This window comes from Nipponia nippon, unplaced genomic scaffold (genome assembly GCF_047370975.1).
Source record: "Nipponia nippon isolate SJK-2023a ecotype South Korea unplaced genomic scaffold, ASM4737097v1 scaffold_3, whole genome shotgun sequence".
Lineage (NCBI taxonomy): Eukaryota > Metazoa > Chordata > Aves > Pelecaniformes > Threskiornithidae > Nipponia > Nipponia nippon.
Window position 1 is genome coordinate 85,666,265 of NW_028262347.1, and position 13,394 is coordinate 85,679,658.

Here is a 13,394-nt window from a genome sequence, read left to right on the forward strand (position 1 = left end):
TTTGTTAACAGACAAAATAACCCTGATTTTTTTTTTTATTTATTTTACGACACACAAATACATCATTTTACAATGTAGTAAAAAAAAAAAAAAGGGACTTAACAAAAGCCTCTCAGAAGAGAAAATCCATTACATACATTTCAGGAGACTGAATATTCCCATCTCTCTATTCCCATCTCTCTGGGACAACCCTTACAGTTCGTTTCCAACTCATACTGTGAATGTAGAGGGTTGAGTACTCCTAGCTTGAAGTGAGTGAGTGTCCGGTTCTCTGCTGGTGCAGAAGAGGCGGTGACTGAAAGGAGCAGCAGCAGGGCTTCACTGGGCAGGTATGGCCAGGCGGGGAAGCAGGGGAGCTGCCTTCTGGCTGCGCTCAGCAGACATGTGCTCCAAGCGCTCTGTGTAGAACCCGTTGAAGTCCAACCTGAGAGACAAAAATCCCTGAAGTTTCAGCAGCCTGCTGGCTTAATGCCGTCCAAGAGCGGCACGCAGCAAGCCAAATGTGCTGCCAAGGGCCCCTGCAAGTGCTGCAGCACATGTGCTTGTCAAGGCGCTCACAGGCTGCAAGGGGATCCAAAAATACATAAACTCTTTTATAGGGGTCAAGTTGGTTGAAATGAGGGGTGTGAAGCAAAGCAAAGCAAGTCTCGCTGCAGGAAGAAGTGGAGGATGCTTGCTTGTGCAGCAAGGGGGTCTGTGGCCGCACTCCCTGTGCCCACCCTGCTGAGCACAGCCTTGCTCTTACCCAACCATGGCTCCTGGAGGAGAAACCTCTCCCAGGGCATCAGCCGAACGTGGCCACACCACAGCAAGCTCTGGACCTGCCATCCCCGCACAGGACTGTCCTGGGCTGGGTAGACACAGTGGCTTGTTCAGAGCAAGACAGCAACATCTGCACTATGCCACAGGTGTTGTTGGTGACACCTCGTCTGTGCTTGTCCCATGACAACAGGCTAAATTTCACCTGTTCTTTACAGGCATATAAAATACATCAGAAAGGACCAATTGCTAATAGCTTCTTCTCTGGAGCCACAGCTTGACCACACAACCCTGGAGACGTGTCACTCGGAGACAAGGTGCCAGGGGTGAGGACTCCTCAGTCTCCACACCTTCCTGGCCACTTCCCACCACTGCTTAATGCCAGAGTTCACGACCATTGAACTCTGGTATTAATTCCCATATGAAATTCACCATATTATCAACCGTAACTACCACAAAATGTTGCAGTTTCCATTACCACCACCTCCTTGCTAACACAAGTATGCTTCAAACAGATTCACTATTCAGGAAGACGAGTAACTGGTTGGAAGATGCTCAGCCAAAATCACAAGTATTGCTGATACTTGTAAATGCCTCTCCAAAGTGGGCAAGAACAGCAATATCATAATCCTCTCCTTGATAATCCAAAATGATGCTACAAAATCAGCCTGCTGTCACCTTCCTTAGGCAGATCTCTGCACTATGAAGCCAACTAAGACACGTGCAGCATTTAAAAACATGTGCCCTGGGAACACTAAGCAATAGTCGATATAAGCCTGTGAATCACATAAAAATTACTCTCTTCATTTCTGAAATTAAGTTGCTCCAATACTAAATGAATGGGCACAATATTTGAGTTTCATGTTGCTTAACAACCTTACACAAATGGCAACAAATTGTTCCTTGACATTTTTTGGTGACTGCAGAAAACAGAGCCTCAACAGATGGAATTTATCTGTTGCTCTCTCCTGGTTGAAAAGCTTACATCTCTTTCATCCTTTAAGTGTTATACAAAGGAAACATGACACTGAGGCGGGCATATTTACCAAACTTTGATTCATATATAAGGCCAGGACTCATTTACATCCTTGCTTTGAGGATCTGTTCCATTTCTAAAGTTGCTTTATTCCAAACTTCTTGAATTGCAGATTTTGATGTGCTTCCCTTTCAGCTATGTTTTTAGGGTTAAATGATCTTTGATAACTATCTCTTAAGAATTTGTGTCATGCTTCCTCAAACTCTGCTTACACTTCAGTTTCTTGTTTTATGGCTGGAACTTCTAATCACTAGGGTTTGCATCACTTCACACATCCTACCAGTCTTACTCTAAGCTCAGTCATTGCTGTTTCCTCCAAACTGGTAAAGGAAGGATATCTGATGAATGCTAACAGCACCTGATGGGTAAGACTTCTAAGTATTTGGAATTAAGTAATCCTTCTGACAAAGTCCTGTAGACTGTAACTCTCCCCCTCTTTCACTACTGGGATGTGAAGGAGTGACTCGGGAGATTTTCTGCAGCTGCCAACCCTCTGTCAGCACTGCTACTGATGGAGCCAAGGCACCTGAGCAGGACTTCAGCACACTGAAAATCTGCGAGTTATGTGTGAGCTTCCCTGCTTCCAAGGAAACACTCTGGATCTCCATCTTCTGTTGTTTGGTGCCTATGATGGCTGTGCCTCAGTTACTCAGTACTGTAAACTGAATAAACATTAACCAGGACCAAATAAATAAAAGCACAGTACCAGAATTATGAAAAGGGATATTTTGTTATCTATCTAACATGTTGACTATCACCCTTGAAAAGCAGTCATATAAAAAAGTTATCATCTAAAAGAAAAGGCTGGTATGTCTTATGAACTCTTCCGTCTGTCAAATATGTTATTTCAGATGGCAACCATCTCCACGCTGGTTCTTAGATTCCTGTTGCCATAGAGTCCAGGACTCGATCCAATAATCTCTACAGACTGAATGAGAGCTAAATGTCACATCTGGGCATTCATTGTGGGACTTCCAGTCTTTAAAACATTACTGAGCAGCCTGTAGAAATGGAAAGACATGTTCTGTTACATGGCCTGTTAACATGCAGTATTTCAGTTAACAAAATAGGGACATCTGACTTGTCAGTAAAGGTCCAGCTATGTCCAACATCTTGGTGAAGACTCACATTGTCCCAGACAGTCCAAACTGGGGGACTTGATAGTGATGATAGTCCTGATGGCATAAAGACCCAGTATTTCCTCTGCAGCCCTTGAACAGAACTGGGACATGGAAATACCAGAGGGCAAAGCACTCAGACAGCCAGTCACCATTCCCAATGCAAACTGCTAACTGAAGCATTTTGTTTTCTCACAACCCACCTGAATCACCATACTTCTCCTTTCTCCTGAAACAGGAAGTACTCGTTGCAAAAACCAACCTCTCCATATTTGGAAGAACTGGCTCCAGAGCTTCAACAGCTCAGGAGTCACCTCCTGCCACAGCTAACACTCCTGTGTGGTCTGTGAAACACAAAGGCATCTGGTGGAGGATAGCTCCTGACCATGGCACTGTGGACCCACAACTGAACAAGATACGCAGCCAGTCTCCATGGTGCAGCATCAGCTTGCCCCACCATCCTGGTAGAAGCATAAAGTTGACACAAGGGTGGGGAGGCAATGATAAAAGGGGTGAACCTCTGATGCTAAGTGTAGGAGCAGTGCTGGAAGGAGGACATCACCTGAGCTACTGCCAGAAAAGGCCTTACATGAATGTCTGGCATCACACATGATAAAGTATGATGGAAGGCCACAGGACTTTTGCCCTTGCATGGTGTAAAGACTGGTTGAGGACTTGGCATTGTTGACTTCTTGAGTAAGCTGAGAACCAACTCCAGCCTTGGACTGAGCTGGGTGATCCCACCAATGGGATGACCTCCACACATTCTTTACAAAACTCAAGGACTGTGGGGTCATGATGCTCTCCTATTAAAAGAGCAGGCAACTTGGTCTTCAACACGGTGTTGGCCATGCCCTGTGCCACCCGCAATGATGTCCAAGCAGCTGGATCATGGAGTTAGTTGCCATTAAGATCTCCCGGATGGAACATCATAAAAAAGCCCATCTGTTAGAACTTGTACCAGTAATGATGAAAATGTAAGTGCTTGATAAAGAAGGACGCAGGGCTGGAGCACTGAGGAGGAGTAAATGTGCTTGCCTCGATGACTCAACTGCTTGTGGTCTCGATCCCTGAATCTAGCCTGACTCTTGTATGCTACTGTGGCACCTAGGAGTGATGACAGCGAGGGGAGAGTAAGAGTTTAATCCCTTTGGCCTGTCAATTTTTCTACATATGGATCCTGCCTGTAATCTACAACAGTGCAATGATGATAAACAGTGATGCCCAGGCAGGTGAAGGTTGACATAAAATGTCCAGAAGGCCTTCATAAGCTGCACCATCATTTCCTAAAAGGATTTGCAGAGGCTTAGCTCTCCTGGTTAGTCCTGAAAGGAACAGCAATCACTTGTACAGTTGGGGCCTCCACTCACAGCCACAAAAAAAGTCTTTGAAGAATTTCCAAGATGAGGAGACCTCTGAGATGAGGTGACCTCTGGTCATTCCAAGATGAGGTGACCTCTGGTCACTTCAGAGATGGAGTGAAACAGAGTTATTTGGACTGTGGAGAACGGGTCCTCACCTGCCTTCCCATTTCAGGGACTGAGTATCAACCGACAAGGGCAGTTCTGGTGGTAGGAAGATAAGCTCCTACCCTGACAGGGAATGGAAGCAGGAGGGTTCAGAGCAGCAAGTGGTCCTGTGGTATTGCATTTCCTTTCAGATGCCTGTGAGTATGCCTGTCCTCCTTAAATAAGGAATACAATCCTATAAGGAAGAAGACATGTAATTCTCTAGAGTGCTGTGGGAGCTGATGGGCTAGACTCCACTCTTGAAAGCACCCACAGTAACAGGGATGACAGGTTTTAGTGTTCAGCCTTGGTCTCAGCTGTGTGACCACATGTCAGATAGAGCAGCAGGTGCTACCACAGGAGGCCAAGGGCTGTGTAAATGCATGGTAGTTGCTAGTCAAGAAGTTCTCAGAAGTAAAGAACAACTGGAAGCCCAGTCTCCTGCTGGAATACTTCACAAAACAGTGTTCGCAAAGGTTGGTACCAGGAATCCTGGACAGCCCTGTCAGATGCTGTTAGAAAAGGACAATCAAAGCTTCAAGAGACACGGCATGAGGAAGGGACAACAACCTGCTTCAAAAAAACATTCCTGAAACCTTTTCTCTCTGTTTTCAGGTGGAGCACATCTCAGCAGAGGTGTAAGGATTATCAGCCAGCTATAAAAGACATCTAGTACAGAAGGGCAGTGAACAGAACTTAATGGTTGCAGGTTAATATTCTTACGGTTTTTCTGAAGATTAAGTTAAAGGATGAGAATGACCAACAAAAAGTACAGTTCACAAAAACCAAACAAAGCAGAGGAGCAATAAGACTACACTTAAATAAAATAAAACAAAACAGAGGACAAAGCACAGTTAGGAGAAAGCTCAAAGTACCCTTTAGTTCTATGTGGTTAAAAAGAACTAAATAAGGATCTACTCTGTTCTGTACTAAATAGCAAAGGGGTTGGGGCACAAATCCCTACAGCACCAAGGGAAAAAAGAAAATGTATGTGATTAACCAGTTATCAGGCATTACGTATCACCGACAACTGATTCTAGCATATATACCACTGAAAAGTGTTACAACTTTAGATGAAAAACGTTCTTAAAAGTAGGGAGCACTCCTTGGTTAACCAAGGGCTTTCCTCAGAAAAAGATGAAAGGAAACAATCAACACCTAAAAATTACCTTAATTTCTGGCTAGTCCAGAAATTTTTTTACCTTAATTTCTGGCACAGCTGTTTACAATTGCTTACACATGAAAATAAGGCTACACACTGGCTTACAGACAGCATGAAGAAACTAAGGGATGTTTAGGATGGCTTTGTTTTCTGTGTCCTAGCTGACAGCAATGACAAAGAATATGTCTCAAGTGTTGTAGGCTCACACGCACTGTAAGAGTGCAAATGTGTCTATTAGGCTTTCAGACATCAAACAGGCACTTAAAGTGTTGGTGTTGAAATATTTTATATTCATTAAAATCCTAGCCTCTTAAAATTATGCCTATATGCAATATATATCCTGCCTCTTCACTGGAAAAAATAAGTCACTGTAAAAATTAATTCATTTTTCTATGTGCCTGTGTCCGCAGGCAGCATTTCTGAAGTGTTACGGTCTTTGCTAGGTGTGAGGCAGCTGATGACCAGCAGCGCTTACATGTGACTTCCACCAAGGTGACTCTTTGAATTAAGAGATGCCAACTCCTGATCCTCACTAGCCTTCTTATTCTGTGGTTATATGCATGCCTCAGCTGAACATTTCCAATCTGCAAGCTGCTAGGTTTCATGGGTGCTTAACTCTCGAAAAACATATTCCAGCCACAAACACTAAAAGCTGCTCCCGCCAGCAAACTCCATAGTTGCAGTTATTTCTGTTTTGCTCCTAAAGCGCTGGTAGCAGTATCAGAGTGAGAAGCATTCAGCTTGCACAGCACGTGTTCAAGCTGGGGGTAATGCTCCTAGAGCATTATCTGTGGTTCTTCAAAACTAAAAGTACCAGGACAGGTCCCTCCATGCTACATTGATCTGTAACACAGATCTTAAAAAGCCCAGCAACACTAATATGTATGACTTTTATAGAAAAAACAAATGCTAATCATTCCAAAGAAGGCCTTGTGCATCTCATTTTATTGAAAAAGAAACACAGAGGTTATAAACCTAGCAGCAAAACCTAGATCTCCTGATCTCTCTCTCTCCCTCTCTCCCTGCAGTGTCTCTCATGTACCTGACTTTTCATAGAATCATGGAATCGTTAAGGTTGGAAAAGACCCTTAAGACCATCGAGTCCAACTGTTAACCTACCACTGCCAAGTCCACCACTAAACCATGTCCTTGAGCACCACATCTACCCATCTTTTAAATACCTCCAGGAATGGGGACTCAACCACTTCCCTGGGCAGCCTGTTCCAGTGCCTGACTACCCTTTCGGTGAAGAAGTTTTTCCTAATATCCAGCCCAAACTTCCCCTGGCGCAACATGAGGCCATTTCCTCTCGTCCTATCGTTTGTTCCTTGGGAGAAGAGACCGATCCCCACCTCACTACAAACTCCTTTCAGGTAGTTGTAGAGAGCAATAAGGTCTCCCCTCAGCCTCCTTTTCTCCAGACTAAACAACCCCAGCTCCCTCAGCCGTTCCTTGTAAGACTTGTTCTCCAGGCCCTTCACCAACTTCGTTGCCCTCCTCTGGACACGCTCCAGCACCTCAATGTCCTTCTTGTAGTGTGGGGCCCAAAACTGAACACAATACTCGAGGTGCGGCCTCACCAGTGCCAAGTACAGGGGCACTATCACCTCCTGGTCCTGCTGGCCACACTGTTCCTGATACAAGCCAGGATGCCATTGGCCTTCTGGGCCACCTGAGCACACTGCTGGCTCATGTTCACGCGGCTGTCAACCAACACCCCCAGGTCCTTTTCCGCCAGGCAGCTCTCCAGCCACTCCTCCCCCAGCCTGTAGCGTTGCATGGGGTTGTTGTGACCCAAGTGCAGGACCCAGCACTTAGCCTTGTTGAATCTCATACAGTTGGCCCCAGCCCATCGGTCCAGCCTGTCTAGGTCCCATTGTAGGGCCTTCCTACCCTCCAGCAGATCGACACTTCCACCCAACTTGGTGTCATCTGCAAACTTACTGAGGGTGCACTCAATCCCCTCGTCCAGATCATCAATGAAGATATTGAACAGGACTGGCCCCAGTACTGAGCCCTGGGGAACACCACTTGTGACCAGCTGCCAACTGGATTTGACTCCATTCACCACCACTCTCTGGGCTCGGCCGTCCAGCCAGTTTTTAACCCAGCGCAGAGTGCACTTATCCAAGCCATTAGGTATTACTGGAGGAATTTTGATTTCTAAGAAGCTAGTAAGCATGGATCAGACCACAATAAAAACATGTTAAGGGATGGTTATTTAAATAAATACAAGATATGAACTTAAAACAAAATAGCCACTTACGATCAATCCCTTGTATGGTTTTCTCATCTTGGAATACTTACGCTGTATTTGGGAATCAGCTTATTCACTATCTACACAGTGAGATAATCCCCAAGAAAACTAACACTTGCAGCACATTTACAGCATTAATAGACAAATTTCACATAATTCAAATGAATGTGTTTGGTTTCTTTTTCAAAAGCCTTCGGTTGAAATGCAAAGCGATATTTCGTGTGATTTCAGTGTTTTCATTGATGGGGCAGACCTGCACAGTTATAAACAGCATTATTCTTCTTGAGCTGAATTTGGGAACAACAGGAGGGGAAGTTACAGAAAGAAAACTACTGGCTCACCTGTAGATGATGTTGAGCATGCTGTGCTCACAGTCATTGGTGCTGTAAATGCTCAGTTTGTCCAACAGGTCCAGCAGATGTGTTGAGAAATTGCTATCAAACTTGTTGATCGTTGCTTCGAAACCAGATGTCAGGTGGAGGTTGTCGGCATGCTCTGCTAAAAGCTATCAAGACAAAGGCATAGTGGCCCCATCTGTTTGCTGATTTGCACTTGCCAAAGAGATGTAATTATTCCTTTCCTATTTCCTAACCTGCTCAAAAATACTGCCGTAAAACTTAACAGTCACTCAGCCACTGAAATACATCTTTCAAAACAGTTGCAAGGTCCTTGGTAGTTAAAAACCTTGCTATGCCTATCTGGGAGAACCCCAGAGTAGATCCCAGTAGAGCTATCCTCAAATACATGCTGTCATTATTTATTTTCAAGCAGGAGGAAAAGCCAGTAAGCAGAAAGTGAGTGTTGCCTAAGACAAGTTGTAACCTCTGGAGCACTCTGATTGCCTTGCAGTGTGATGGACCTTACCAGCTGTGTACCAGAGAGGGGCTTTCAGCAGGACAGGAGGCAGCCTGCTAACTGCAGAGCACACCAAACAAATTGCTTAGTACGTGTGCATCTAGATAGAGAAATATGGACAAGACAAATACCCCAGATATGAAAGGGATGGGTTGCAAGAGTCACACTTGACAGTTTATTGGCTCATCCATTACAAAATGCTAATTCTGGAAATAACAAAGTTCTTGAGCTGCAGAAAACCTGTATGTGGGTACCCACTTGCCGTGGTTTAACCCCAGCCAGCAACTAAGCGCCACACAGCCACTCGCTCACTTCCCCCTGATGGGATGGGGGAGAGAATTGGAAGAGTAAAAGTGAGAAAACTCATGGGTTTGAGAGGAAGACAGTTTAATAGGCAAAGCAAAAGCTACGCATGCAAGTAAAGCAAAGCAAGGAATTCATTCACTACGTCCATCAGCAGGCAGGTGTTCAGCCATGTCCAGGAAAGCAGCACTCCATCACGCATAACAGTTACTTGGGAAGACAAACGCTATCACGCCAAATGTTCCCCCCTTCCTTCTTCTTTCCCCAGCTTATATACTGAGCATAAGGTCATATGGTATGGAATAACCCTTTGGCCAGTCTGGCTCAGCTGTCCTAGCTGTGCTCCCTCCCAGCTTCTTATGCACCTGGCAGAGCATGGGAAGCTGAAAAGTCCTTGACCAGTATAAACACTACTCAGCAACAACCAAAGCATCAGTGTGTTATCATTATTCTCATCCTAAATCCAAAACAGAGCACTATACCAGCTACTAAGAAGAAAATTAACTCTATCCCAGCTGAAAGCAGGACACCACTGCACAGCTGAAAATACAACTAAGAACTTAAAAACAAGTGCAGTGACTGCTGTGGGAGACAGTCTTCAAAGCAGACTTTGAGAACACCATCAGTGCTCCACACTGCCCTCAAAAATGTGCACAATTTTGCAAAGATTCTGCTTTTGGGACCTAGGAAGGTCTATCTGTAAGAGGTAGGACAGCCACCCTGACCAGACTGCAACCCAGGCAGCATTCACAGAGGAAAGGGCCCAGCTGTCCATCCCGTGTCCCACCTTGTTAGTCAGCTTCTTCTTCGCAGTCTCTTCAGCACGCTCCTCCTCTGTTGGTGGGCCCAGCATTGTGCCATGCTCTAAGGTGAGCCGGTCCATCTCATTATCCAGCTTCATGCTCTGGGTGAACCTCTTGGAGGGGCAGAGGGTTGGGGAAATGGTTACATCCCATTTTTTCAATTATGGCAAAGCATGAGGCTGACTCAGTTCTGCTAGCCCTGCAGCTAGCTAACTCCCATGAAAGCTAACTCTGAGATTAAATTTACAATGTTAATACACAAAGCTCCCTAAACCCAAGGGAAGGTGTTTTGGTTTTTTTTTAAAGCTATGGGCTCCCTGAGATGCTGGCTAGAGTGTTCCCATAGAGATCAGTCTCCATGGGTCCAATCACCAGTCCTCGCCTGACCCTCAAGAGCATGCTAAAAACTACAGAGCCCTACAACTTACACCTCAAATTCTGCTGCAGGACTGGCTGAAGAGAGGTAATTCAGTTCATATGAACCTGATCCCAACACTGAAAAAGAAAGGCATAGAGAATTTTGTGGAGGGAGAAGCCACAGAAACCATTTGGGAGAAAGGACGAGGGTCTGAGCAGTCAAGCTCTAAAGTCTGCCAGTGGGACGATCAGAGGCTCTTCCACGTGCATCGAGGACAAGAGGGGTCGAGTTGAAAAAAGGGATTGTCGTAGCTGGCTGGCACCCAAAGCAGCTGGCAATGGCATGGTCAATACGGGGAGGCTGTACATACCTGCATGCAGTTTGTGAACATGACACAGACAGACATCAGCTTGGAGAAGATCTTCAGCAGCTCCGGGTTGGTTAGCATGCAGTCTTTCAAGCAGTTATCCAGGAAGCTTGTGTGGTGGCTCAGGACATCATCGATATTAGATGCCTGTGACAGGATAGTACAATAATGAAAAACCAAACCAGGACTGCTGTGCTGCACTGGGCCAAAGCTCTAATCCAGCATCCTGTCTCTGACAGTGACCTCTCAGACATGCTCTAGGGCCGGTTGAGATACTTCTCATGTACCTTCTAGCTTTGAACAACATCCTGAGATGGAGACTGTATTTGCATTACTGCATTTAATAGCCCTTCATAGGCTTTTTACCTTTGATTTGTCACATCACCTTCTCAAACAAATTATGCTTTCTTTAATCATCCAAACCCTCCCCTAGAAAGGAGGCTCAGGATGGAGTTATCTGCTTTATGAACAGGCACTTCCTTTGCTTTTAAATCTGCTTGTCATGCTCACTCCCACCTTCACAATCTCAGTAAAGTCAGCTACAATAAGTGGAGAAGAGAAAAATAAATCAAAGAACCTTACATGTCAGTAAGTTTATGAGGCTTAAAACATACAGGTTATTCAGAAACATGTTTTAGGAGCGCAGTAAGGAACTGTGACATGCAGTGTTGCAAGGATTCTGTAAGATTTTTGTCCAGCTCTGCTACTTCAATGGGCTGTTTCAGTCTCGAGTTTTAAAAGATAAATTAAAAACCCCCTCTCACTCTGTACAATTATGGGATGTGCTGAAGCTGAGAACACAAGTCAAGCTTAGGAAAGAACCACAGGACTAAAATTGCCAAGGTATCCGCATTGTTTCATCAGGATCAATGCCAAAAAAACCCCATAACCTTTTAAACAACTAGTATAGAACAGGGATAAATGCTGCTCTCTAATGCAATGAAGATGCTAGTTGTGTTGATGAAGACAATGACGTTGTGAAGCTGAAGATACCAGTTATATTTTCAGGAAGAAAGTGCTTTAACTTAAGTGGAAATGCACAAGAGAGAAGTCTGACAAATAAAAAAACAGCATAAGGCACTACATGAGACCAGTGAGGATCATCCTTTTCGCTCCTAAAATGCAAATGAAAGGAAAAACCTACGCCAGTCTGTAGGCTACGGAGGTTAAAGAGCCAGTTCTGCATCCTCTGTCTGGAAACAAATGATGCTTTTATTTAAATCAAGGAAGATTTTACCAAGTAGCTGGGGATATATCATCCTTGGTGAGCAGCTCTTTTAAAGGACTACAAAACAAAGTGGTTGCTGAAACAGCTTCTTTAGCTGGCAGTGTTGAGATGTTCATCTCACAGGTGCCCATATCACAACAACGCCTAGAGCCAGACTTTTCCTTCCCTGGCACTGGTAGAGGGCATGCTCCATTTCCCAGAGATTTAAAAGCCTTGAAGGACACTGATGAGGATGGGAGGCAAACATACATTTGGATTACATCTCAAAGATTTTGCTAACTTGCCAAAAAACTTTCTCAGTTTCAAGTGACGACTTGTGTACATATTCACATCACAGGCATCTTTGAGTCATTACTACTGCACTATTACTTGGAGAAGCCCTTCATGTACAGAGCAATGGTAGAAATGCTCTACAAAATGCTGCAGTAGCCCTCAAGATTTCAGAAATGAAGAATCATATGGTGAAGGCACGGACAGAACTCCTTCTTGCCATACAGTCATGGAAACACCTTTCCCCAGTGCCAGCAAAGTCACTTTATCTCAACATCTCTGGCAGGCTAAAGAGGCTCACAGATGTTCCACAGTGAGGGAAAAATTCTGTCCACTTGGGCTATCAAAAAGGTTTCATCTATAGATGTTTCTTGGGAATGGGCTCCTCTAAGTAACAGTATAAATTGGCAAGTTTTTCAGTTTTTGGAACTGAAATACAAATGCTTCAACACCACTGTATCTCTGAAGGAGCAGAGAAACTCAATGGCTGAGAGCCAAAGCAGAGAGGGATCTTCAGACAGAAAGTCTTTGCAAAAACTCTGGAGTCGGGAGATTGTCTCTTCTGAGCAGGGGATGCCGTCAATACAGACCACACGCCTACTGCATCTAACAGTCCCTTCTAGGACATCTGGAATCAGCAGAGACTGAAAGGAAACACTACCTTAAATCAGTACGGAAGAACCCGGGACAGGATAACTTGTTCACGTGCTTCAATTCAAGTAAAGTAAACTGAGTATTATATTTTGTAAACCTAAACTTACAATAAAATTAAGAAGTAAGTACACTTCTCTCAGATCATCCAGGAGCTTGACCTATAACAACTTCTTGTTCAGAAGTCCTCGCCAAGAATATGCAGAGATGCTCACAACCCTAGACCTGATATCTCCTGTGAATTCTCCAGGAAAAAGGATGACAGGGCATCAAAAAGTGTTGGTTAGCTGACCCCAGAACAACTCCCCAGTACACAGCAGAAAGTAAGACAGGGTCAGCTGATGCTGAAGGTTCACAAGGCTCATCAGAGAGCTGCCAAGAGAGCTGCGGTGGCTTAAGGCATATTGCAGAAGGAGTGCTGGGCTGTTTGGTACATCAGATAAATGTTCTTTATGGTATAAGACGAAAAAGATGTGCAACCCAGAAGCATCTGATCACAGGATGACTATAAGAGGGAAGAAGAATAAGGTGACGTACATCTGCCTCCTGTTCCCTCACAGTAGCTGGGGTACCCTAACACCAGCCCCAACACAGCAGCACCACAGTGGGTAAGAAAGCTGAGGACCATGAGAAACGCAGTGTCCCTTGGGATAAGGAAAATGGCTACAGCAATCACAAAGGTTATGCTGCAAAATAAGCAAGCTTGAGGAACGGATAAC

At 44.7% G+C, this 13,394-nt stretch overlaps 1 protein-coding gene across 4 annotated transcripts in view; it reads right to left on the bottom strand.

Annotated features, from left to right (window-relative positions):
• Positions 1–38: 38 nt before the first annotated feature.
• The window catches only part of TUBGCP2 (tubulin gamma complex component 2), a 37,607-nt gene continuing 24,251 nt past the window's right edge, over positions 39–13,394 (bottom strand). For 3 of the 4 annotated variants that reach the window (XM_087767342.1, XM_087767341.1, XM_087767343.1), the window contains exons 15-18: positions 10,530–10,673; positions 9,786–9,914; positions 8,182–8,345; positions 39–424 (exon numbers count right to left, since the gene is read on the bottom strand). In XM_087767342.1, coding sequence (XP_087623468.1) covers positions 319–424; positions 8,182–8,345; positions 9,786–9,914; positions 10,530–10,673 — 543 coding nt within the window. In that variant the 3' untranslated portion in view covers positions 39–318. Of the gene's footprint in view, positions 425–8,181; positions 8,346–9,785; positions 9,915–10,229; positions 10,297–10,529; positions 10,674–13,394 lie in introns of those variants that run through there. The other variant, XM_087767344.1, reaches the window with a different exon arrangement.